The sequence below is a fragment of the Macrobrachium rosenbergii genome, chromosome 11 (genome assembly GCF_040412425.1).
Source record: "Macrobrachium rosenbergii isolate ZJJX-2024 chromosome 11, ASM4041242v1, whole genome shotgun sequence".
NCBI lineage: Eukaryota > Metazoa > Arthropoda > Malacostraca > Decapoda > Palaemonidae > Macrobrachium > Macrobrachium rosenbergii.
The window spans coordinates 33,056,249-33,084,103 of record NC_089751.1 but is presented as its reverse complement, the minus strand read 5'-3'; the positions used below and the strand labels follow the sequence as shown (position 1 = coordinate 33,084,103).

Sequence of the window (27,855 nt, the reverse complement as noted above, 5' to 3'; positions counted from 1 at the left end):
GATCAGTAGGGCTAGACTAGGCACACTAGAATTAAATGGTAGGAATAGGCTAAAAGGGGAAGATACAAAATGTTTGTGCTGTGAGGAAAAAAAAATTAAAACATTTCTTATTCTACTGCCTAGCATATAATCATGTTAGAAATAGATGTGGTTTTGTGCAGCAGCCATATCAGGAAAATAAAGAGGAATTGATAGCTAATATACTTTTATTCACAGATCTGCTGAAGGGAAAGAATTTATAAAAATTATGGTTTTACAGAGACAAAATGCTTAAACAAACACAAACAAAGGAGGAATAAAACTAGCAAGGGAGCCGTTTCAAAGGCAATTCCTGCCTACTATTACTACTACTGCTCCTACTTCACCCGTGGACCGTGCAAGTGTTACTCACGGCTGTTTCATTTCATTATCATTGCTAGACTTTCGAGTTACGGTTTATCGATTGTATTCCAAGGAGTTTTTCGACGAATGTTACGGCAATGTTGTTAATACCAAGGTTTTCAGGTAGGTATAAGTTTACCCACGCCTCTGGATTAGCATTAGGTAGGGGGCCGAGCCCGAACTGCAAATGACAGTAACCTATCGGTAGCAATGCACCGCTTAAGGCTCCTACACTGACGATATTTTGCGACATCTTGAATCCTCGTTGCCAGAAATGTTATCAGAGGTAGAACTAAGTATTAGCTCCGCGTCGGATATTACCTTGGAAATTGACATTTTCAATAGTATTTTGGGGAACTTGTGGTAAAAAGTGGAGTTTTCTTCACGGTGGAGGTTGGTTCTGGGAGGAGGAACCCCCTGACTAAGTAACACGGCCTACTAGGTTAGGTTAGGTAGGGTATGTTAGGTAGTATGGTTTCTTTTAAAACAGATTTCCTTAGCCAGTCCCTTCTTTAACATATGGCTCCCTAATGTCTTGTATTCGCAGAACCGTTCCATACAGTCCGTGCGGAGCTGATACTTAGAAATACCATTTGGTCAGTCAAAATGCTTTTAACTGATAATATAAAATACTTTGATACTTTAATGGGTAATTCTATGTTGGTACAAACTACTAGGTTTTGTTTCTCCAGCCCCAAATATAGCCTATAAAAGTTGTAGGGTGGGTGAGAAAGACATCTGTAAAACCAGTTTTAGAGCGACCTTAAACAAGTGAATTTTACCAAGAGCACTGCTCTAAAATACATAAACTACAAAATAAATGGAGCGGATGCAGAGTAGGGAGATGGGTAGGCGCGAAAAATCCTAATCTTTCTTAGAATGCCATGTCCTGACCTAACCAGACCGTACCTTCCTGACCTGGTTGGGCGCTTCACCCCCCCCCCAAGTAACGCTTAGTATCCCTGTCTCCCTACTCTGCATACTACCCATGAACAGCCTGATTAGTACTTGGCTCATTTTTAGGCCTATAATCAATATCAATCATGGAAAACATTATAGAGGACAAGTATGTCACAAGGTTGATTACCTAATATAGCTAGACCTCTCTTGGGCTGGGGTGTGATGCACATGGCATCCCCCATCGTAACATGATCGAACTTAAAGGACTGTATGACATAGAGGGAAAAATGATGCATCCTAATCTAACTTTCCCTGGTCTAGCCTAGGGTGGCAGGGCCTTACCTTGTCATTTGCCAGGGCTCCACTTACTCCCCACCTTTCTACCCATCGTAACGTGACCTAGAATGCTGCAAGTCATAAAATTCAAATGCAGAAATCCATCTAAAGCTAATTATGCGCACCAGGTTCTTAATGGCAAATTAGCAAAGGGTCACCCACTCTCTTCCCCTTAGGCTAGCCATTTAGTATGTATTGCACACAGCATATTTCTTACCTTACATGTTGCAGGTACAGCTAGAAGACTTACATGTCTTCCTTTTACTTTGATTGTGGCATCTTTTCCCTAGGAGATATATGGGGCACATGGACAATAACTCATGTTTATTGTTTATTCCTACAAGGGAGTAAAACTATCTTCTTTTATATGGATTATCTTCTAGGATAGCTAGTAAGAGCATTCAACCTTATTAAAAAGGTAGCTAACGCAAGCCAAATTTTATTTTTGAAAATAAAATTTTTTTTGTAGTAGAAATGCATCACTTTTAATTTTATCATTTTGGTACTGACCATGAGCAGATTAAGAAATCTGTGTTTACTGAATGTCCAAATTATTCATGTTCATTATTGCAACTCTGCAGCAGTTACATTCCCACATAACTCTGATCTGTTCCAAATTGGCTTTAACATAATAGACATTTTTCATTGCAATAATTATTTAAACAAAAAAAATTGTTAATTAGTGAGACTGAATTTTTAGAAAATGGTTAATTAGTAAGATCACTTTCTCTAGTTTTTTAAATTATTGAACGGTAAAAATGTATCTAGAGTTAATTTTTCAGGCACTATGGCTCAGTTATTGACAAAGCCAATGCCCTTGATGTGGATAGGGAATCCAGTGTTTTTCCACACAGCTGCCATTTTAGAAGCTGCTCGGAAAGGAACACGAGCAAAGAGAGAAGCTAAGAAGAGAGCCAGTAAGAAAGAAGTAGTGAAGAAGGAATATATTCCTTACAAGAAAAGAATGGAGTTGCTGTAAGTATGGAATTAAACTAATGTTGTCTACATTGGAATTCTTTTTTAGAATCTTACCATTGGTGACTTATTCTCATCAGTCATTCCTAGCATTTTCAGGTGCTATGCCTGATATTTTTAAATCTGTTGTGATTTTTGTATTTATTCCAAAGTCATATGTTTTCCCACACAACAGGAAATAAAATTATCTGTTTACCAATGGAAAAATCATTTCTGATCCTTTGCAAGTAAAACTTTTCATTCATTTTGGGTTTCCAACTATGTCTCTGTTCTGTATTAATGGGCCTAAAGGTTTTTCTCATAGTGCAAAGTCATCTCTTTTCATAATTTTCAGCAGTTTCTCTATAGCTTTTCCAGTGTTCTTGGTCTATTGCATCTGCCCTGCTCTGTTTTTATGCTATTCCATGTACAGTGTAGCATTCTCTTTTCATGAGGTCCACTGCATTTTGCTTCACTAAAGACCAGCAAGGCATCTGGTCTAAATCATAATCCAGTACGTATAGTTCATGAAAGAATGCTCAAAACTGACCTTTGTAAATTGCATCTGTCATTTTACAGTAGCCTTAAATGGTTCCAGCTCATTTTCCAGACACTCAAAAGCAGAGGAGTTTCCTCCTTGTCATTTTTACATTGAGGCCCCAAAGGGCCCTTCAGCTGCAGTAAATAATTTCAAGCATATCTGTCAGCTCAGGCTCACCTGCGTAACATTTTCCTGGAACGATCAATTTTTCACTCATTTCAGTTTTGAATTTGCTTCTTTATCATTTTATTAATTTTGACATTAATTTTTATGATGGTTCTCTCTCTCTCTCTCTCTCTCTCTCTCTCTCTCTCTCTCTCTCTCTCTCTCTCTCTCTCTCTCTCTCTCAGTATGTTGGGTGTGCTGTTTGATACATCAGTGCATGTTTAAGTGCATCTGTTGTCTGCTGTATCGATGTATGGATATAAGCACTCCTCACGCTGCCATTGGCTTAAGTTGAGCACAGGATGATAATTAGTTTAAGATGTTAGGAATTATTTAATGATAAAACTGAAAAATATTGTTTATTGAAAGAAAATGATGAAAGAACAGTTTAGGAGAAAAATTGTTTATTGAAAGCAAATGATGAAATAACAGTTTTATATAAGTAACTTACCCAATAAATACATAGCTATTAGTTTCTTTTAACAGGCAGCTTAAAATTGCAGGTCACGCTAGTTTGTTTTGGTGATGACAACGTGCCCTGCCCACTTTCGGGTGTAAGAAGAGGTACAACATAGCAAAGAGCTTAAGTTTGTTTCTGCTGGCTGTGGTTGAAGGACTGTGGTTGGCAGCTGCTTGAATTTTTAAATTTATACCTTGCCGGTTGTTTGCTCTATCTTCGATTGTGAAGTATTTATTTAGATAGTGTTAAGCGAATTTTGATCATTGGCTTATGACTTTTTGCCCATTTTTGGACTTGTCTTAGAATTTTCCAGGCTGTTTGACACTAGTAGTTCTAGTATTAGGTATTGTAGCAAAGGCTGCAATACTAGACTGACTAAAGAATCTTAGTAATCTCACACTGTTTGTGTTCAGTGTAGGGGACAAACATGTTCAGTGGATTTACATTGTGAGGAATGTAGTGACTGGGGTTTAAAGAAGTGGAAGACTGTAGATTCATATCTTAAGAAACTAGCTAGAGATAGGAAGAGAAAAGCTGTTGCTAGGGAATCTAGTAACGCTTTAGCTAGTCAGGATTCAACCACTAAGTTGGATGAAATTGCACCTGTAATTTCTTCCGATCCGGTTCCATCTCCTCCACCTGTTCAACACTCTCCTTTACCCAGCTCTCACGTTTCCGATCCCAAGGCCATCGTCAGTCTGGAGTTGAAAATCGACAGTCGTTTTAAGTTAATTGTGCAATCGATCACTAAATTAGTCATCAGTGAAGTGCTAATGGATAGGAGTGAGTCAGAGCACCCCATGACGCCCAGTGCAAGTGCAGTGGTAGTGGAGGAGGTGGCTGTTTGGCCTGCTGATTCTCCTAGGCCAAGGTCCCCGACATACTCCCCAGCACCTGGGAGTCAAACTGGCAGTTTAAGGGAGGTCGGTGGGGTCTGCCCCCGAGCAGTCGCCCCCTCAGTTCAGTATGTAGATGAATCCCAGACTGCAACCAAAGGCTGTTGGAAAGGCCTTCAAATAAGTGCTCAATATATGTCCTCCAGCTCTGAAGATTTTAGTCCCAGGCACTCACGGCACTATGCCAACAAGTCATGCCCGCTGAAAAGGCGTGCAGTGGATTTTGAGATACTTATCTCTTGCTTTGACTTTCTTTATAGAAGCCCCCTCAGTCAGTTCTTCAAGGTTACCGAAATTGGTTCTCTTCTCTTCATTCTCTGAATGAAGTAGAAGGGTGGTGTTCTGAGAAGAGGGAGCAAGGTAAAGCAGTTTTTTGTTTCCTGCCTTCCAAGTTGCCCAGATGGAGTTATTGGTTTTATGCAACTGGAGAAGCTCCTTCCCTGGGAGTCTCTGCCTCCTCTCAGAGAGGACTTCTCCAGCCTTATCAACTTGGCTAGGAGATCAGCTTTCTCCTCAGCTAAAATTATGTTTTCAGCTTCGGAACTAGTGCACCTTCTCAAGAATATTTTTAAGGTTTACAAAGTGATCAGTGTCCTAGACTGGGCGGTGGGCGCACTAGCGTGCAAGCTTAGAGACTGCCTTGTTACCTCAAGAAATTTCTTCAGATCTCTTAGGAGTACTTTCCTGTATTGACAGGGGTGTTCGCTATAGTAAACAAGAGTTAGCTAGTCTCTAATTACGCCATGTGTGTTCTTAAGAAAAGAGAGCTTTGGTGTTCTTTTACTTCGAAAGGCGTCACTCCGTCTCAGAGATCGGCCCTTCTCTTCTCCCCCTTGGACAAGATGCATCTTTTTCTCCAGGCTACAGTACTGGACAATGCCTCTGACCTGCAGAAAAAGAACACTCAGGACCTGCTCTCCCAGTCTGCGAGACGCCCCAAGGATTCTTTGACTCTTCCTCGCAGATCTTCGTCTCCACTTCAGCCTACTCCCTTTTGGAGCTTCCGTTCTAGAACACATACTAGAACAAGAGCATATACCCGTTTCCCACAGTGTTCCATCAAGAAGTCCTCCTCCAGGTCTTCCTCCAAGAAATGAAGTCATAGTCTTCCGTACTCAGGTAGGAGCGTGGCTCCTCCGCTTTTGGGAACAGTGGGAACAAAAGGGAGTGGAACCCTGGCTAGTGTCTATCCTGAGGGAGGGCTACACTATCCCCTTTTTGAACAAACCTCCTCTAGTCCGCAAGCCTATCGAATTGACAGCTTACTCTCCAGGCTGAGAGAGATTTGCTGCTCTCTTGCTAGAGGTCAAGTCTCTTATTCAGAAAGAGGCTGTAGAGGTAGTAAAGGACAGTCATTCTCCGGGATTCTACAACCGTCTCTTTGTAGTGCCCAAGTCATCAGGGGGCTGGAAACCCGTTTTGGATGTAAGTGTTCTAAATGTCTTTGTCAAAAAGACAACATTCAAGATGGAAACAAACCAATCGGTCCTTGCATCCATTCTCCAGGGAGAATGGATGGTGTCCATTGACATGCAGGATACGTACTTTCATATTCCAGTGCATCCAACGTTGAGAAAGTACCTTAGGTTTGTGTTTCAGGGCAAGGTGTTCCAATTTCGGGCTCTGTACTTCAGTCTCTCGATGGCTCCGCAAGTATTCACCAGGGTATTGGCTCCCATAGCGAAATGGCTTCATTTGATGGGGATAAAGATCTCCCTATATCTAGACAACTATGTTCCCACTCTAAAGCCCAGTGTACAGAGGACATTCGAACAACTCTTCTCATGGCCCAAGAATTGGGTCTTCTCATCAAATCGGGACAAGTCTCACCTGACGCCTTCTCAGGAGATTCCTTATTTAGGAATGATGATCCTCTCGGGATTTTCGGGTTTTTTCAGTCCCAAAGAAAATAGACAAGTGTCTCCAGAGACCAGTGTCTCCAGACAGTGGAAGAATTTCTGGAACTAAACTTTTACTCAGCCAATCAATGGATGAGTCTTCTAGGCACCCTCTCGTCCATGGAACAATTCATCACTTTGGGAAGACTTCACCTGAGACCTCTCCAATTCTTCCTCAAAGCCAGCTGGAACAGGAAAAAGTTTCCAGACTTGTTTGTGTTCCCAGTAATGGTGGAAATCAAGGAGGACCTTTGTTGGTGGAATTCCAGGAAGAGGCTATCAGAAGGGAAATCTCTTCAACCTCTGAACCCCAGCCTAGAGTTCTTTTCAGATGCATTGAACCTAGATTGGGGAGCTCTTTTGGGGTTAAAAGAATTGTCAGGTACCTGGTCTAAGGAACAGCAAAACTGGCACATCAATGTAAACGAGTTATAGGCGATATTTCTGAGCCTACAGTGCTTTGCTTCAGAAGTTTGCGGGAAGACAGTAGCAGTGCATTCAGACAGCACAACGGCACTAGCGTACATCAAGAAACAAGGGGGAACCCACTCTTTCTCCATGTATGAAACAGCAGTGGGTCTTCTTTGGTTACACCAGAATGACACTCAAGTGACAACGCGTTTTATCCAGGGGAGACTCAACGTTCTGGCGGACGAATTGAGCCATCAGAGACAGATCCTTCCCGCAGAATGGACTTTAGACCTGTTAGTTGTCTGGATCTGTGGAAGTTCTGGGGGAAACCCATGATAGATTTGATCTCGTCCTCCAGGAATCACCGACTTCCTCTCTTCTGCTCACCAGTACCAGATCCCTTAGCATGGGTGACCGATGCAGTGTTGCAGGACTGGTTGGGCAAAGATCTGTATGCCTTTTCCCCATTCAGTTTAGTGAGACAAAGTCATCAACAAATTCTGGTCTCATCAAAACCTGTCCATGGTTTTGATAGCCCCCTTCTGGCCAGTAAAGGAGTGGTTCCCAGGTCTGCTGGAACTTCTTGCGGACTTCCCGAGACTGCTGCCACAGAAGCAACAATTCCTCAGGCAGCCTCACTTCCGATGGTTCCACCAAAACCTGTCTTCTCTGGCCCTAACAGGATTCAAACTGTTAGGCAACTGCTCCGAAAGAAGGGCTTTTCAAGAGCAGCTGGAGACGCAATTGCGAAGTGCAGAAGACAGTCATCAGATAATGCCTACCAGGCGAAATGGTCCATCTCCAGGTCTTGGTGCGGACGAAATAACATGTCCTTTCTAATACCTCTGTAGCAGAAATAGCGGACTTTCTTCTGTTCCTACGCTCCACTAAATGGCTGATTTGTCTGACCTTATTAAGTCCTTTGACACCACAAAACTCAAGGAAAAACTTTTGCTGTCCTGGAATCTAGACGCTGTACTTGAGTGGCTGGCCAGTTCACATTTTGAGCCCATGCAATCTACCTCTTTAAGGGATCTTACCAGGAAAACTTTTTTTGGTCGCCTTGGCCACTGCCAAAAGATCCAGTGAAATCCATGCTTTGGACAGGAGCATTGGATTTTCTCAGGAATGCAGTTTGCTCCTTTTCCCTAGACTTTTTAGCTAGGAGCAAATCGCCATCGAATCCATGGCCTCGTTCTTTTATGATCAAGAGCTTGTCTGAGGTAGTAGGCCCATCTGAAGAAGAAAGAACTCTCTGTCCAGTAAGGGGCCTTAGGTTTTATCCTTACAGAACGAAGAACATTCGTGGTACTTCAAGGAACCTTTGATGTTCTGTGAAATATCCCTGTAGACCCTTGTCTAAGAATGCCCTGGAATTCTTTCTCAGGAACTTGATTTCTGAAGCACATTCCATGGTGAGCGATGACTCTCTCTCCTCTTGCAAGGTAAAAGCCCATGAGATAAGAGCAGTCGCTACGTCTTTGGCGTTTAAGTGCAATTTATCCCTCACGTCAATTGTGCAAGCAACGTTTTGGAAGTGCAAGTCGGTGTTTGCATCGCATTACTTAAGGGATATCGAAACTACTAACGATCAGTGCAGTACCTTGGGTCCGTTTTTCATGGTTGGCGTGGTGTTGGGGGAGGAAACGTAGAAAGCAATGTCCCTTCTTTAATCTCTTCACCTTGCTTCGGGTGTTGAGTTTTTCGGGGAACCTGGTAGTACTACGTACTTGGAGTACCCTCCAGTCTTTTGGTTTTAATGGTTGGGTATTGGTGATTTTAATTTGGTTTTTTGGTGGTTATGGTGAGTATTTGCTCTGGTTATTTTGTGTGGTACTGCACCCTTGGCAGGGGCATCTTGTTTTGCTTTGCTAGCCCTCGGAAATTAGTCCATCACTACAAAGCTCCCACTGTAGTAGTAGGCCCTCAAGGCTTTACCGCCTCGCCTCTGCTGGATAAGATGAGTGCCAACCATAGGCAGTATCTACCTGTAGCAGCTCTCTTATCAGTTAAGGTTCAACAACATTTATTCAATGTTAGCAAATTTCTATTCTCAAACTCGTTACTATTAATGATGTTTTGGGGTAGGTATGTCCAACCTTCCCACCTCCATTCAATGTGGGAATCAGCCATGTAATTACTGGGTAAGTTACTTATATAAAAATGACATTTTTATTGTAAAATAAAGTTTTATATATACTTACCCAGTATTGTAATTACATGATCGGAGCCCTCCTGCCTCCCCTCTTGGTCATAAGGGCATTAACAAATTGAAGCTTTTCCCTATGTTGTACCTCTTCTTACACCCGAAAGTGGATGGGGCACATCGCCATAACCAAAACAAACTAGTGTGACCCACAATTTCAAAATTTCAAGCTGCTGGTTAAAAGAAACTAATTGCTATGTAATTACTGGGTAAGTATATATAAAACTTTATTTTATTATAAAAATGTCATTTTAGGATACATGTATGGCATTTTAGAAGGACTTCTCTCATGCAGCTGGTAAATTCAAATAAAAAGAAACCCTTCAGTTCCAAGGGTGCCCTTACGGGGGGATTTTACTGTAATATAAGGATAATAATGACAGTACTGTATTTTAGTAAATGCGGGTAATGTTACGCTGTTGTGGGTATTAGCGTATCAGATTTGCATATAAGACTCCAGTGTATATTTTGAGCAATTTTTTGGAAAAGAGGGGTCTTATATGCCATCAAATATAGTAGCTTTTTTTTTTATTAGTGTTGTGGTAATGGTTTGACATGTTCCAGTGGTTTACTTAAATATCTCCTAGTGTTTCATTTTCTTGGGCTGGAAGTGCCTTAAGTACCTTGTTGCTGTTGCTCCAGGTACATATGTACAGTATAGTAATACTTAACAACATACTCCACCGATTGAAAGGTGGAAGACCCCTAGGGGTATACTTCCATAGAGTTTCAGGGATGGTCCAAGGGACAAAATCTGCAGAACCAAAAGATTTTTGCCCTATGTTAAGAGTATAGATCTGCCATATAACAGGTTTACAGTGCAGAAAAAAATCAACTTTTGTAAGTTAGGGAGGTGTGATGGATGCAACAAGGGCTGCTGAAGCCTCCTTGCTGTTCATATCACTGACCTTTAGACCTTTACCTGTCTCTGCTCTTGGAGCTCTGATAAAACTCCATTTAGGAATCAGCACTGATAATGTCTTCGCCCTTCTTTGCAGCAAGATGTATATACTGGTGGTGTTTTGTTCTCTATGGCAAGTCCTATTAAATAACAGGACATTCAAGTTCCTGTGTTACATGAATTATGACCACATAGTTTGTATCCCCCTTGGTATGAATTTCAAGTATCCCAGCTATTTTGGAGATCGCAAAGTTTGGACCTGCATATTATTTCTAGGCCACTTTACTTATATCAGATTCAGTGCTAATAAAATTCTTTGACCCTCTGGTTGTGGCAGGTCAAAATTAGGTAGGGGAAGCCATAGACCTTGAGATCATAGTGTTAGTGGGTTTTATTCACATATGGTGCATGAGGCTTTTATTACTTATTTCTTATATTAAGAATTTTGTAGTCTCAGTACCAGCATGTAGTCTGACTCAACCCCTTATTAGTACAAAGATCTGATATCCTTACCTTGTTTGTTCAGGCCACCTACCTCTCAGTGTCATTGTTTGAATTTTCTTATGGAATGAAGGCCCTCTTACCTAAGTAGCTACTGAGGCTTATGTAGATTGTATGGGTTGCGTTAAACAAAATTTAAAAAATAGGATTTTTTTAAAATGAAATCCATCAATATACACATCAATATACACTCTACAGTAAAAAGTGCCCACCTTCTGACCCAGGAGAATGACTTAGCCACTACTGTTGCCACCAGATTTGCTGTCCATAGGAATACCTGGCCAAGTAAGGGTTTTTTTTTTTTTGTGTTTGTCCAGGAAGCTGATGATCTCAGTATTAGGCAAATGTAAACAGATTGGTTTGTATTAGAACATTATAGTTATTACAAATCTCATTATGAAGCATTTATTTCTTTTTATGTTTTTGATGTCAGAACTGCAACAAATTTTAATGTTGTAATGTTTCAGAATGGGAGGTGGGAGATCTCCGCGAAGATATGAGGAGCATCTTAAGTATCCAACAGATGATGTATGGATCACCAGGTATTGGCGTTGGAAGGTAATGTGTTGGGTTCTAGAATTGTAATATTGAAAACTGAAATATACTTACTCCTTTATAGTACATGTACTGTAAGTAGGACCTTGATTTGCATTGTCATCTCATGTAAAAGGATTCAAATTACTTATCTATCAATATACATTTCTGTTTTAAGTTTTGTTTACTGTGGTGTATCAGAGAGCAAGCTATTCAAGATTGTACTTCCATCCAGTGTTAACAACCTGATTAGTTCTGATATATCCATACTTCCTCATCTACCTGTGGTCAGTATATTTTAGTCTTTGTGGGCATCATCATCACTATTAATTACATCTGTATGCCATAGCTTCCCTTTGAGGGGTTAAAACTGAAATGAGGCTCCTCTTCAGTGAAGAATTTTAATCATGACACCATTTCAGCCATTAGTGCATTATTTTGTTTCAATTTTAATCAGCTTTTTATTTTCCATTTTTTAATTTATTCACAAATATCAAGCCACAAATATTGTATTGTAATACACTCCCTGAACACCTGAATTAGCCCTGGTCACTGACCAGCCCGAACTGTCCCCATAATTTTACCCACAAAGTGGGAAATTAACTGTGAGCATTACCAACGCTACAGGAAAAATCTTGTCAAATGAGTTACCTGAGGTACCTTTGGCAACGCTGCTGCAAATACTGGCCGATAGAGGCCAAGATCCCCAATTATTATCAGTTCGCCTTGCTGGTTGGATGTATCCTGCATCAGTGAACTTTTTGGTCTTTAGCCCGACCCCCATATAAATATTTTGGATACCAGATAATGACTTGGGCCGTTTTCATCGCCCCTTTTCTCCTGGATTTGTACTTTTGGACTGGTTTTGGATCTTTTCTCCCTACTTTGACTTTGGCTTTGTTTTTTTGGACTTTGAGATGGATAAATCAGACAGGAAGATGCCCCTCTCAGTTAGCGCTGCTGCTTCCACTTTTGCTACAGCCCTAATGACTGAGCTTTTTACTGCTGGGGATGCTACCGCTCATCAATCATGCACAGCCTGCAAGCTTAGGATGAGTACCCTCAAACACGACAGACATTCTTTGTGTATATCATGTAGAAAGATTCAATGTAATGTCAGCCTAAGATGTAATGAGTGTAGGTCTTGGTCGGTAGAGCAGATGGAAGATTATGTAAAGCATAGAAAATCCTTTGCTTCTAAGAGTAAGCGTAGGTCAAAACCAGCTGTAGAGGTACAGGCTCTTGATAAGGAAGCATTAGAGTCTGAATTATTCAAGAAGTTAGAAGACTTGTTATCAGCTAGTATGTCTAGTCTATTTTCTAGCTTTATGACTAAATTATCTGAAATTAAAGATAGTGATAGTAGTACTGGTGTTGTGGATTCTAATCGTTCTTTTTCAGCCCCCCTGCCTGTTCCAGAACCGGCTCTAACGGGTGCGGGGGTCATGGAGAACTGCAAACCTCGAAGGTAGGATCTGCCCCCCACCCCACCCCCGGTGCGGAGCAGGCAGTGTTGGCGGCAGATTTCCCCCTTCCCTCTAAAAGTGTAAGTTCTAAGGTTGATTTAGAATTAGGAATGACACAGACGAGTAGGAATAATATGTTAGCAATTATTCAGGAAGAGAAGTTGAAGGTGCAGTCTTCGGGTTCAGGTTTGGATGGGGTCGCTAATATTTCGGCCTCACGTAGATCTATCTTCGGTTTTATTTCCTGCTTCGTGCTCTTTGCAACACAAGGTTTCCAAACCCGTGGAGGGTCGTTTAGATTTGGTTTCTGATGTATCTGCTTCTGAAATTTTGGAGAATGCTCCTTCTTCGAAGGTTCCTTTTCCTTCAGGGGTTAAATTTCTCTCGTCTGGCGATTGGATTTTCAGTGTTGCTGAATATAATGCTGATTTGTTGGGTCTCTTTAAACATTATAGATTACTAGTTAGGCAATGTTTTAATTTTGGTTTTTCCAGTATTCATCATCATATCTTAAAGAATTTTCCTGAATTTGTCGATGATGTCTATCAAGATTATCAGGGGTGAACAGAATCGGTCTATTTTCTTTCTTTGAAATCTATGGCCTCTTCGGCTGCTTCGGAATTTTCCTTTTCCCCAAGTTCTTCTAAGCCTTCGTCCGTTGCCCTGTCTCAATCTTCTTTTTCAGTCCACTCTTCAGAGGGCTCTTCGGGTTCTTTGTTTGCTCATCCTGTTTCTTTGCCTTTAACTCAGCAGAGCAAAGACTTTTCTTTGGGTCAACCCTTTGATATTAGGGCTTCAGCGGCTCCCTCTCTCTCTTTGGGGTTAAAGGAGGGGGTACCTGTAACGGATTCGTATTCTGTATCACTTTTTGCGAATCCTGTAGTTTCTCAGGCATCCGATCTAGATGCTTTTCAGGTGGTTGCGGAGGTACCAGCAACTCATTTTCATCCTTTACAGGTTCTAACCGTAATTTATCCTCCTCGATTCTCACGGATGCTACGGCAGTCTGCGGTTCGCCTGCGCCAGAGTTCAGTGTTTCAGTACTGATAGTTTCCTCAGCCTATCCGTTCTCCACAATAGCTAGTAATTTGCCTTCTTCAGTTACCTTGAGTTCGGTAGCTTGTAGCTTTCCTTTTGAAACTGCTTTGAGTTCCGGACCAGTTGGTATGTTCTCCACCTGTCCAACATCGGCGGTAGGCATTCCGGTGGTTACTCCGAGTGTGGCTTCTTCCTTCTTCTCCCCTTCTTCGTCATCTTCTTTCTCAACTTTTCCTGCAGTTTTCCCTGTTCCTCCATCTAAGTCGTTCAGTGTAGGTTCTGGGTTGATTCCGGGTCATCAAGGAGTGTTTCCCCCTTCTTCCTTAACCAGCATGATTTCAGTTCCGGATTCCCGTTCTCATGCGGCTTTGATTCGTCTGGATTTGTGTGGATCGGGTGTTGCGACCTCTTCGCTCTCAGGGGTGAGTGTTTGTCGCCCAGCTGTGGCCGGCCCAGGTATTGCATCATCGTCGCTGGGTGGTGCGGGGTTTGTGCAACCGACTTTGGTTGGCTCAAATAGGTTCGCAACAGATATGTCAGGTGTTGGTCTCACTCATCCAGGTGCAACGAGTTCCAGGTTTTTGAGTTTAGCGTTTGCTAGTGGTCAGCCTGTCTCTTTTTCTTGTTCCGTTTCGGTCGGACCAGTTGGACAAAGAATGTTCCTTTGAAGAAGAGGATCCAGTACCGGATATTGGTTTTTCTCCAACTAATGAGAATGAGTATAAGCGGATGGTGGATTTGATCCATTCTCTTTATCCGCAGTCCAAGGCTCTGGAGGAGCCTACTCGACCAAATCAAGCAGTGTTTGAATCACTATTTGCAATGAAACCAGTAGTCTCTCAAACATCAAAGAATCTGGTCTGGTTTGGCCGAGTCGAGCAGGCGTTGAGGGAAGTGGACTCTAGGTTGGCTGCTATTATCGGGTCGGGTAAGCAGTATTCAACCTTGCTTCCTATTTGGAAGGGGTTTTATAAGGTAGCAGGTAACCCTTCTGCCAGTGTCAGGGTTCCTCTCAACGAATCTGTTAAGGCTCTTCTCTCTCGGGTTCCCTCGTCAAATCGTCTTGTCTCAGTTACATCTAGGAAGGCTTGTATCTTGTAGGACACCTTTCGCAGCCAGTCGGAGGCTTTGTCCCACTCTATGTGGTTGTTGTCCAGGTTAATGGGGTTCCTTAAACAGGATGGATATACTCCTTCCGATTCGGTGTTGTTTGATAACCTCATCATTTCAGTTTCCATGGGGTTGGCTTACCAGGCAAACATTTCTGCGGGCTGTACGACGTTCTTTGGGAAGAAAAGGAGGGATTTCTTTTTGAATCATTTGCTGCCTCATTATCTGGAGATTCATAAGAGAGTTCTGTTGAGGGCTCCCTCTGCGCTCAGCAACAGTCTTTTCAGGGAGGAGGATGTCTCTTCTGTGGTAAACTTTGTCTCTTTGACATCGGCAGTAGAGTCACAACAAACTGTGATTCGGGTAGCAGCTCAGAGTTCCAGATCTCCTAAAGGGTCCAGAATGTCATCTCCGGCTAAGTGTTCTCGTTCCAAGTCCCCCATAAGACCACCGAAGAAGGTTCGCTTTGCCTCCAAGACTTCAACTTCTACCTTGGGATCAAAACCTTCGTCGGTCAAGAAGGGTTTTCGGAAGTAGGAGATGTTCCCTTCGCCTGTGCCTGTAGGAGGTTGCCTTGCTCCCTTCTGGAACATCTGGAAGGAATGGGGCGCAGAGAGTTGGGTAGTGGAAGCATTAAGGGAAGGATACCAAGTCCCTTTTCACTCTCGACCTCCCCTATCCGACTCCCTGGTTTATGTTCCCAGTTATTTCCCATCCTCCATCAGGGGAATAGCTTTGGCAGCAAAGATCCAAGCCCTTTTAAAGAAGGGAGCATTAGAGCCCGCTCCCCCTTCTCCAGGTTTTTACAGCCGGATCTTCATGGCCCCAAAAGCAGGAGGATCTTGGAGACCCATTATAGATCATCGGGTCTCAACCGGTTGATTGTCTCGACAAAGTTTCACGTAGAAACTTCGCAGTCAGTGCTGCGGTCAGTTCGGAGAGATGATTGGATGATTTCAGTGGACCTCAAGGATGCGTATCTCCAGGTTCCGATTCATCAGGAATCTCGGAAGTTCCTTCGTTTCTCGGGTCCATCTGGAACATTCCAGTTCAAAGTCCTCTGCTTCGGTCTGACCACAGCACCTCAGGTTTTCACGAGGGTAATGTGTCCGGTTTTGGACATACTGCATTGTCAGGGTTTTTGGATGAGGAGATATCTCAATGACTGGTTTGTTCAGGCTTCGTCTGTGGACGGGGTGTTGCAGGCAAGGGATTTCCTACTGAACCTGTGTCAAACTCTAGGAATTCGAGTCAATTAGACAAAAGCGCATTAATGCCAGCGCAAGTAAGGATTTATTTAGCGATGACTATTCAGACCGTTTATTGAGTGCTTTCCCAACAGAAGAGTGGATTCTGGCGATTCCAAGCCAACTGGAGTTATTCCTGTCAAACAGAGCTCAACCAGTGAGCCTGTGGAAAAGCTTGTTGAGTCGTATGTCCTCCCTCTCGCTTCTTGTTCCAGGGTCTCGTCTCTGGATGTGTTCTCTGCAGGTGTGTCTCAGGAATCGCTGGGACTTTCGGGAAGAAAACGTGTTCAGTCTGGGACGATTCTTGCCTGAAGGATCTTCGACACCATCTGACCATCGCCATAAGATTGGACCCCTCTGCCAGATTTTCATCTGTATACAGATGCCTCAGATCGGGGTTGGGGTGCGACCCTAGAGGAATCTCAGGCCCAAGGCCTTTGGAGGGATCTGGATCGAGAGGAGTCCATAAATTTCAGAGAGTTAAGAGCAATCGAGGAGGCTCTAAGTTGCTTCTCAGATCAAGTGAGCAACAAGACAGTAGCACTGTTTTGTGACAAACTTACGGCGGTGTCATATCTCAAGAAAGAGGGGGGAACAAAATCACAAGCGTTAAATGGCGTAGCACAAAGAGTTTTTCGTTGGTGCGAGAACCGCAGAGTGTCTCTCGTCCCTCAATTCGTGTCAGGGAAACTCAGTGTCTTGGCAGACGCTTTGAGTTGTTTGCAGGAAGTTCTTGGGGGCGAATGGACTCTAGTTCAAAAGGAAGTGCAACTTCTGTTGAAGAGATGGCCAGCGACAGTGGACCTCTTCGCCACCAGGTTAAATTTCCGTCTTCTGGTCTACTTCTCCCCAGTAGTGGACCCCATGTCTTGCGGGATGGATGCAATACTACACTCCTAGGGCAACATGCAAGTATATGTGTTCCCTCCTTTCGGGTTTATCCAGGAAGTTCTGAGCAAACTCAGAAACAGCGTCAACACGCAGATGACTTTGATATGCCCCTTCTGGCCCCAAAGACCTTGGTTTCCGGACCTTGTGGACAGATTGACAGAAGTCCCAGTATTCCTTCCAGAGAGGAAAGATCTTCTCAGACAGCCACATTTCCATTACTTCCATCGGAACCTCCGCGTGCTGAAGCTAGCTGCTTGGAGACTGTCCAGCGAGCAGCCTGTCATTCAGGACTCTCTAAGGCAGTGGCTCGAAGACTGTCTTTCTGTCTGAGAAGTTCAACCAGGAAACTTTACCAGGCCAGGTGGGCGATGTACCGTAGTTGGTGCCGGAAAGAGGGCATAGTATTTCACGTCCGCCAGTGATGAAAGTAGCAGACTTCCTCTTGTTTTTGAGAAAGAATAAGAAATGATCTTATTCTATGATTGCTGGTCAATGCTCAGTAGCACATTCCGGTTTCATCTACCTGGGCTTTTGACGAGCAGAATTTTACACGATCTATTAAGATCTTTTAAAATAGAGCATCCAGATTTTTCTGCTTCGGGCCCCCTCGTGGGATTTAGCGGCTGTTTTAAGTTTGTTAAGATCCTCAACATTCGAACCCGTAGAGTCATTGTCCTTAAGGCAATTAACTAAGAAGGTATTATTTTTAGTTGCTCTGGCTACAAGAAGAAGAATTGGAGAGATTTGGACAGTGTCTAGGACGGTATCCTTCTCGGGGAAGGACAAGTTTCTCTCGTACTTGCCGGAATTTGTTGCTAAATCCAAATCGGAAACAAATTCTCTTCCCAGAGCATTTCAAGTTGCGTCTTTGGATGATTTCATAGGAGGTGACGCTTCTGAAATGCTGCTATGTCCAGTTAGGGCTCTTAAAGTTTATCTGGCTCAGACCGAGATACTTTTGCCTCATCCTAGAACCTTATTTGTTTCCCCTAAGTATCCATCTCGTTCCATTTCCAAAAATGCGATTAGTTTCTTCTTGCGAGAGGTTATTAGTCAAGTGTTGGAGGGTACTTCTTCGGCCTTCCTGAAGAATTTTTCGGTGTTGGCGATCTTAGAAGTGGCTACTTGAAAGTTGGTGTCGGTTTTCACGATGTTTTACCTCAGAGATGTTCAGTTTTCTTCGGAGAAGGGTTACTCGCTGGGTCCTTTTGTTGCGGCCAACTTGATTTTATAATTATAGGGTAAGGTCAGGGAGAGGGGAATTTTATGTAGTAATGGTAGTCTAATGAAGTTAAGAATATCTGTCAGTCAGGGTTCATATTGAGAATATTAATTTGTTGTTAGGGCTTTGGGGTTAGGCAGATCCAGATGACCAAGTAGGTTTATTTTCTCCTGCACAGTCATTGGTGTCAGTGGGCGGTCCAGAACTTAGATCCTGCACTCTCAACTTCTCCTTCATACATGAGAGGCTCTGAATAGCCACATGGGAATTTCATCGTACTCCTCCATACATGAGAGGCTTTGAATAGCCACGTAGGAGGTTCATCCTTCCCCTCCATTCATGAGAGGTATTGAATACCACATGGGAGGCAGCTTGACTCAGTCAGTACCTTAAACATGAGACTGACGTCGGGGGTTACTTTCTCTACAGGCATCCTCACGTACTGAGTTGAATAATCAGGTGAGGACACATTCATTTACACATAGTAGGCTGATAATGAGTTACCTGCTATTCTCTGCTGACAGGTCGGGCTGAATTAGATTGAACCCGCCTCCTTTAAAATTTTGTTAATTGGGCTAATTCAGGTGTTCAGGCAGTGTATTGCAATATGAAGTTTTCATAATAAAACTAATATTGTAATACTTACCTGAACGCCTGAATGATTCCCACCCTCCTCCCCACTTCAATTTGAATAGTGAATAACTCAATTAGGGATCCCGGCCTCTGTCAGCTGGTATTTGCAGCAGCATTGCCAACGGTACCTCAGGTAACTCATTTGACAAGATTTTTCATGTAACGTTGGTAACGCTTACAGTTAATTACCCACTTTGTGTGTAAAATTATGGCGACATAGTTCGGGCTGGTCAGTAACCAGGGCTAATTCAGGTGTTCAGGTAAGTATTACAATATTAATTTTATTATGAAAACTTCATTTTAATGTTGAATTCACTGTACCATGAGACTGACTTTCATCCAAGAAAATTATAAAGATAAATTTGTAGCTTGAATTTGTTTTCTAGATTTTTTGGTATCTTGTTTTTTCTTGTGTTTCTTCTGCCTTCACATACCATGATGTTGGGGCAGTCATCACTGAGCTTAAGTAGAGTCATTTTTGGTTGGTATATTATGTAATGGAATCTCAGTGAAATGTTTAAATATAAAGCAATAGTTTTCATGCAAACCCACTACTTAAATTAGTAATGGACTGAGGAGGAGCAAGGGCTCTTAACATCAGTCTAGGTGCTATGAATACCAAATCATAATATAGTCACAATACTCATAAATAAAAATTCAGATACAGTATTTAACATCTTCAAAAAACATGTATCTAGGAACAGAAACTTTAAATTTCTTAATCTTAACCATGATGTATAAATAACAGTACTCTAAACTAAAAACTTAAAGTTTATAACACCTTCAAAATAGGGAAATACTAAAGAACAGAAATCTAAACTGGTTATTTATAAATACATACTGTACATAAGTCACAATGCAACAATACTAACTTTAACCTTATGACCTCTTCAGAATTCTGTAATGTCCTCTTCTAAATGCTACACATAAGGAGATGAAATATTTCATCTACAGTTATTTCAAATTTTTAGAGTGCTCTTAAAAGATATAGTAATGAAGAAGGAGCTGCTACTCTGGGTCTTTTTTTTTTTTTTTGCAGGTTCTTTCTTTACAACATTTTCCTTGTCAGTCAGCAAATTTGAAATTATGGAATACTTTTGTAATGTTATTGTATTTTCAGATGTATAGCTTGAGAGAAACCATTGCAATGCACCGTGAAACACATCATGAGACTCAGTATAATGTTCCAGATGCATGTATAAATGCTTACATGGAGCTCTACTTGAATTTAGATAAAAAGGTTTGTAATCTTTCATTCGTTTTTCATGAATTTTTAGAGCAGTATAGACAGTGTACCCTTTCTTAGTCTACAGTACAGTATATCATAAAATTATTAATTTATTTTCTTACATTTGCTTGCATAGGGAGCAACCTTGGCTTTGAATGAGGTTTGTAATAGAGTAAAAGGCAATAAATACATGTACAGTAATTAGACAGTTCACAAATGGGGTATACTTCTGTCAGTAAGTGCACACACACGCATAGATAATGAATATACTAGGAGAAAATAGTATTGTATTTACCTTCTGGCCTCCATTTATTCATCTTGATTATTTGGTAGTGCTTCCTTGTGATAACATACCCCTTATTAACATATCCCACAAGATGTCGGACAGTTTATACTATAATCTGGCTTAACATACTACACTCCCCAAAATTATCGTGGATGAAATGAGTGAGATGTAAATGTAGATTTTTGCATATGTACTGGCATTTTCCTTGAAAGATATGACAGAAGAAAATGGAAAAGGTAATTGTGAAAATTAAGAGTTACTGGAACGATAGAGGCAGTATTTTGAGAAACTTCTCAATGAAGATATGTACATGAACTGGATGACTTGGGCAAAACAGAGAGGCTAATAGAGAGCTGAACATTTAGAGGTTAAAAGGACCCTCAGGACAATGAGCATTAGAAAAGCCTAGGACCATTCTGACATAATAAAAGTAGCAAGAGAGCTAATCTTCCTTGAGCTTACAAGAATATATGAAAACCTAATAAAGACATAGGACCAGAAGAATAGGAAAAGACCCTATAATAATGATATACAAAAGAACAGTTGATGGACTGCTAGGGTGAAAACATAGAAGAGTAAGACTATGCAAGCATGGAGTGGAAATACAGTCCAGCATGGGAAAGGTTCTACAGGAAAGGCTTGAGGTAATTTTTAAAATTGCCATTTGTCAATTTGACTTCGTGCCAGAAAGATCAACAGCAAGAATCTATGTATTGAGGCAGCCATGAGAAAAGTGCCACAGAGAGAGAAAGATATTGTTCCACAGTTTGTGGTTGTGGGTCTTGATAATGCAATATTTTTAAAGTTATATTTGTATATGTGAAATAAAAGTGGCACAGGGTACTTTGGATTTTGATTTTGAAATGATGATTACTATTGTTCATTATGTAAATGTCTTACGGAAAACAGTACGTGTCTTTGTCTCCCGCATGTTTAAAGTTGATTTTTACGGAGAAATATTTGAAGGTTTCCCTTCTCTTTCAGAATCGCTATATGGATCCAATTGCAGAAGTTGTGAATCTGCCCCATACTTTTGATTCAGGTCAGCAACGAAATTTACTTGTCATATCTCGCAAACAAGAGGTAATTGATTATGCCCGTCAAGCTGGAGCCGCTCTTGCCGTAGGTCCAGAAATTATCAAAATGGCCCAGGTTTGTATAATAATTCATCAGTTTGTTTAAATTTTAAATATACGTACATGGTACCTGAACATTCAGATAGCTTGTATCTTTGTTCAAAATCTTGCAGGAGTAATAAAGTTGTAAAAAATTTACTCAGTTATTGTTATTTTATATTAATAGTGTTTTAGGTGTCCTATTTTTTGAAAGTAGTATTTATGGTATTGTACATTTTGCTCATAAAGTTGGTTTTGGGTTCTTGGATGCAATAATTTTTCAGATAATAAATACAACTGGAATTACCTGAATTTGCATGTTTTACTTTTTATTGTTCTTTTGAACTTTTTGAGTAGATTTATTTTCATGCAGTTCATGAGTTTACATTGGTTTTTATAGGAATTTTTCTCCAAAATAGAAAAGCTCCATGTTTTCATAACAGAGGCAATACCATTGCAGTAGTGTTGAGATAGTATAGCATGGACTTCAACAACATTTAGTTGATTAATGAAAAAAGCAGCAACATTATTACAACCAAATTAAAGATGTATAATAGTTGAATTGTCTGTTGTATATCTCCTAGTTCTTTATCTTCTCTTCAGTTCATTGTATACTTCCATGTAGTTCTTGTAAATCTTTTGCCATGTTTCAGCCTGGGGATTATCAATAAACCTTCTCTCACAGTCATTGACCCTGACCAGATTTAGTAAGTCTGACTCTTGTAGGGACTACTTTGTTGTTCATATTATCGAGGCTGCTGGATGTTTTGGTTCCAGTTACCTGTACAGTATTGTAGTTAGTGAGTTGACAAATGCCCCTTAATTATGGTGTGTTTTTAGTGTCATTGTCTTTTACTGCTGTAATATGCTTTCTTCAGAATTGATAGTATGGTTTTTGTCCCAACATTGTACAGCTAATACATTATTCCTGTCTTGTATGTTTATGGCTCCTGTGTATTCCTTTTTACATTTGCCTTCAGTACTAAAATCCAGCTATAGTTCTCTTAAGGTGTAATTTTTGAATTTCCCCCAAAGAAGATGAAGATTTTTACCAAATTTCCTAAATTGATTCTTTTCCAAACTAGACATTCATTTGTGGATGATGTTTTTACATCACTTATTTGTTTAATTGTTAGTTGACCTGCATTCTCTGCACATGGATCGGGTCATGTGGACTATTTGTTAAACTTAGGTGAAATATGTAAGTGGGACTAGTTCGAAGACTAGATGAATTACTTCAACAAGGCATTCTTTTTCATTTCCAACAGTGGTTTTTTTCTGATTTTTATGTTATCAGATTCACTAATCCATAAAACTGCAATTTCTCAGATGTGTTGGGTTTTAGAGATGTTGAAAGAGTCTGTGGCAGGATTGCTTTTGATCTTGACAAGCAGTTACAGCTTTGGCTGCTTTATTGCCATCTTCATTGTTTTATTACACCATCTTCATACTGTCTGTAAAATATGAAATAAAAACTTTTTTAACAAAGAAAAATGAGTTAACACCATTAGTGAAATGTAAATGGATTGCTGAATTACAGATAAATATAAGCATCCCATTGATATGAAGCAAATAGAGTGGGTTTTGAGTTATGGTTACAAAACTAAGAATCCTGATTAATGTGTATTGGAAAAATCACTTTATAAATAAGGAAGTTGCTGGAGTATGTTCAAATGTTAGAAATAGACTGAAGTGTTGAAGATGAAGATTGTAATTAATATTTTTAATGCTTTTAGGTTCTTAGAATTTCGAGGTTTGGAAATTGTATCAGTATAGGACCACTGTCTTTTCCTTTGACAGAAAGATGAGGTAAATTTGCAGGAATTCAATTATGTCGTGAGTGAGGTGGACATCTTGCCTGAACTTGTTGCAATTCGTGGCTTGATGAAGAGACAGTTTCCTAATACTAGAAATGGTAAGTGAAGATCTGATTTTATGACATAATTTTCAGCTGGAATTTATCCTTTTATTTTTCAGCTTTTTCCCATCCTCGAGAATTTCATACTTACCTATGAAATTCTCGAGTGTGGAAAGCACCTGTCCCAGAGTTCTTCACACCTGCTGCCTAATTAAAGACTGCTAGGCACTGGAAAGCATTTCATTTGGAGGGTTTTTGTATAATGAACTCTGGAGGCCCTTACTAATGATATCACCTTACCAATTAGTGTGTGCTTGGGAACAGCTGATAACAGGTTATTAGCTCATTCGAAGTGTTATAACTTTTGGCTGGGGTAAAGAACCTTGTAAACTTTATGAAAATACTGGATAAAGCATAGGATTAGTGTAGACAAAATAGGAGAATTAGTAGCTGGAATTTATGGGAGAAGAATTTTGTGAGAAATGAAAGCCTTAGGTAGCTTTATTTTTGTAAGCAGTGTTTCTTGCAGGTTACTGGAAATACCAACTAATAATCACTAAATTTCATATGATGCTACTGTACATAAATAATTATTTGATAGTACTATGGTATTTATCTTCATCAAGCTGATGCTGACTTGCATTGGTGTTACAAATAACAAATACTGCAGTATATGTACCTGTAACAAAATGTAAGATATTTTTACATAACCATGTATTTAAAAATAAAATACAGATCATAAAGTCTGAATATCAGCTTGAAGGTGATCTTCAGGTGCTACAAAGAACGACTGAAGTCCTTGAGAATCAGTGGTTTCCCATTTTACAAATAATATACTCAGTTGATATAAAAAACTTTTAAGCCAAACTTTCAGATGAAATTTGACATTGTATTGTAAGCATTGATTGATGTTTACAATATGTATGAAGTAATTTTTTGCTAAATAAATAATAAGATAAAAAGAATATGAATACTTGGTATCAGGTTTCGAAATTTAATTCATATTAAAAAACACGGGTAAAATTTAAAAATTATGTTTTATAGTATTTTCTATTAAGTCATTCAGGCTTTGTGCATGAGAATATTCTTATACATTTGAAGAAATTCGTTACTCATAAGCTTGTATTTAACTGGACTCTTTTCCTGAAATTAGCAGTGTTCAACAACCCAATATCAATACAGTAATGTCAAGATTAGATTAAGAATGTTAATTCCTCTTCTGATTGCACCCATTTCTTTTACAGGTACAGCAGGCAGTGACCTTATACCCATTATAGATCGATATATACATGGCGTGGAATACAAATCTACCAAAGACAAATACCACCAAGACTTTGGTACCATTGAGGTTCCATTTGGAAGGGTTGGTATAAAGTGGTTTATTTTAGGACTGTAGTGTCCCTATAAGTGTAATCAAATTTTGTTATTACACTATCACATTACCATTTCTGTATCAAAGAAGTTGTTTATGGTGTTTTGTTTGGTAGGTGACATGTCATGAAGGCAGTACTAAAATCATTTTTAATAGTGCTAGACTCATTGTCAAACTTGTCATAGGGTACCTAGTTACTGTATGTATAAAAGGCATCACAAATGTCTGATTGTTTCCTAAAGTATTCTGGCTACTACAAGGCAAGTAGCTAGAGTTAGTTTTTTTTTTTCACATAGGTTTAAAGATACTGTATTCTTCCTTGGGAGTAGACATTGTCCTGCATTATTACTCTTAAATTTGTCTGTTTTTTTATTATTTTTATCAGTTGCTTAGGAGATAATTAAATTATAATTTAAATAGGTTCCAATTGTAATTTTTTTTTGTTCATAGCGTTTCAGTATTTTTAGTTAAAGTTATTACACACTCATTTTATTTTACTTTCAGTTAAGAATTATTTTTCAATAAGAGTTAAGAGTTATTTTTCAATAAGAATTCTTAAGTGTTTGAAATTTTATTTTATTTTTTCAGCTGAGTATGACAGATGAGCAGCTAGAAGATAATTTTGCCTGTCTATTAAAAGCAATAGACAGTAAGAAACCAAACCAGAGAAAATCAACTGACCTTTTATCATTGGTAAGTTGAGTTGGAAAATAAACTCATTAGGTGGATGTATTATTATTATTTGATGGAAGTAGACCCTATTTCAAACAGGTCTTATTGAAAAGGATGGCTGTATTTTGTGAATTTATCTTATACAGGATCTTTTCTATTTTCCTTATAATTTGCTTTTCAGGCTCAGTGATGTTGGTCAGCAACTGGCCAATATTCATATCGGAAAAGGTAAATTTTGGGATGCAGGAAGTGTTTTTATTGAAATACTCATTCAAAAATCCACAGATTTCTTCATGATTTTGTTTGGTGGTCTAGAGTCTTTTTCTGTTTCAGGTTGTGGTACCGTCGACATGTTTTGACCAGCTCAATGTTCAACCTCTGGACATAAGACGAGCCCTGAACATCAACACGGGAGAGAAGGCTCTGCCTGAGACAACCTGCCCTGGGCAGCCAATCATAATTTAGCACCGATCAAGATCCCCCTACAAATACCGACCCAAGCACCTTGTTTCTCAAGATCCTTCTCAACCACATCCAGAGGATGACCATTGAGCTGGTCGAAACATGTCGACAGTACCACAGCCTGAAATAGAAAAAGAATCTAGACCACCGAACGAGACCACAAAGAAATCTATGGATTTTTTAATGAATATTTCAATAAAAACACTCTCCGCTTACCAAAATTGTCCTTTTCCAATATGAATATTGTGGGTCTGTGTAATTTTAAAATTATTTTAATTTTGTGTTCCAGGTTGTCATCCGTTCTCCTCCAAGTAAGGAACAGTTTAAAATTAATCACGATTTGTATATAGAAGGTAGCACTGTGGAGGCAGAAGTAGCAGTTCAATAAATGGATCAAGATTTTTCACTGAAGAATTTAGATTAACAGCATATGTAACTTTACTAGAATTTATTTTATAATATCAGATATTATACTGTGGATGATAATTAATGCATTTGACAGTTACTGTATATGTATTTCATATTATGTAACAATGAAATACGAGTTTCCATCAGTGTATGTAATGTTGTAAATAATACACTTATATTGAAAAAGAATAGTTTTTGGTTTTATTATAAATATTAATGTATTACTATTATTGCAGTTTTAAAGCTCTAGTCTGTAAGTTTTATAAGAGGATATTTTGTTACCTCTACAAAGGAGGTTATGGTGTGTGTATCTAGTCAACTGGCAAGAAAGTTTTTAGATTTTGAGAGATAGGAATGTAACATTGATGGTGCTAGGTTTCATGTTTAAGAAACTGAACCCCATGTACCAGTACCATAGATGTTGGTTACTAAATTTATTCATTATTTCTGCAAATAACTTATGTCCAGAGGCTATGTCTACTCCTAGCTTGTAAGGTTTTGTTTGGATCCCAACAAAACAGTTACAGGTTGACAGAACTTTGTGTGGAGGGTTTATGTTTGCAGAGGTATGCACTTTGAGTGTTTTTTCCAATTTTTTCCATGTTTTTACACTAGCACACATGCATCCACATGTAACTGTGAACAGTTGTCACTTGTCAGTCCATCCATATTGCCAAGTTGCATCTTTTTTCTCTGTCAGAAAGTAGCAGTATTGTAAGCAGCCTTGGGTATAATATTGTTATAGAATTTTTCTTGTATGCAGTATTCACACTAATATGATAAATTAAGGTCAGGTTCTTTACAATCAAAAGTTCATGACAACGAACTCTTAGGTTATAAAAATCATGCTCTTCAAGGATGCTAGATGATATGCAGAACATCTCTTACATGTGTTATTCACATTTGGTATCACATCATTTGGCATCAAGTGACCTTTTTCAGTACTTTTGCATTAAACCATTTGCTAAGAAGATTGGATATAGTCTAAAACAAGTTGATAATAAGCATTTGTGGTGTGATTTTTGGAGATAGATATTGTTGCTGTGTGATTGCATTTTGGGTGCAGTGAACACTGGGAAAACATCTGCGAAGTGTATTATGAGTGCAGGGTGATTGCTAACTGTGGCAGGTGCATAAGAGCTTGCTTGCTTCATGAAGTTATCCCCGTAGGGGGGATAGTGCCGTCAGTGCACCTCACAGGGTGCACTGTAGGCATTACTAAAGGTTTTTTGGCCACTAGCTCAACCCCTTTCATTCCTATTACTGTGCCCCCGTTCATATTCTCTTTCGTCCATCTTCCTTTCCAACCTCTCCTAACAATTATTTCATAGTGCAATTGTGAGGTTTTCCTCCTGTTCCACCTTTCAAATCTACCTACTCTCAATTTCCTTTCCAGCACTGAATGACCTCATACGTCCCAGTGCTTGGCCTTTGGTCTAAACTTGATTTTTATATAAGTAACTTGCTAAGTAATTGCATAGCTATTAGGTCACTTAACACGGCTGTTTGAATTCAAAATTTCGCGGGTAACACTTCACACGTCTGTGTAGGTGACCAGTTCTGCCCACTAGCGGGAATATTAGTAACGACTTTAGCAGATAACCTCAATCTGTTCCTGCCGTGCTCGGGTGAACACTGAGTATGGCGGCAGCTGTATTCATTATTTTCCGGATATATCTACTGTATCTGGATTTCGGTGGTGTATACATCCACTGGAACGCGTATTAGTAACCTTTATGAAATCTCAGGATGAGTTTTTCCTT

At 39.9% G+C, this 27,855-nt stretch overlaps 1 protein-coding gene across 1 annotated transcript; it reads left to right on the top strand.

Annotated features, from left to right (window-relative positions):
* The first annotated feature begins 308 nt into the window (after nucleotides 1–308).
* Nucleotides 309–26,281, top strand: mRpL1 (mitochondrial ribosomal protein L1). The gene is made up of 9 exons (XM_067111472.1): nucleotides 309–504; nucleotides 2,400–2,592; nucleotides 11,018–11,108; nucleotides 19,812–19,931; nucleotides 21,190–21,357; nucleotides 23,121–23,235; nucleotides 24,423–24,541; nucleotides 25,139–25,243; nucleotides 25,974–26,281. Exons 1-9 carry the CDS (start codon nucleotides 480–482, stop codon nucleotides 26,070–26,072), a joined length of 1,035 nt encoding a protein of 344 aa, XP_066967573.1. The 5' UTR covers nucleotides 309–479; the 3' UTR covers nucleotides 26,073–26,281.
* The last annotated feature ends 1,574 nt before the right edge of the window (nucleotides 26,282–27,855 follow it).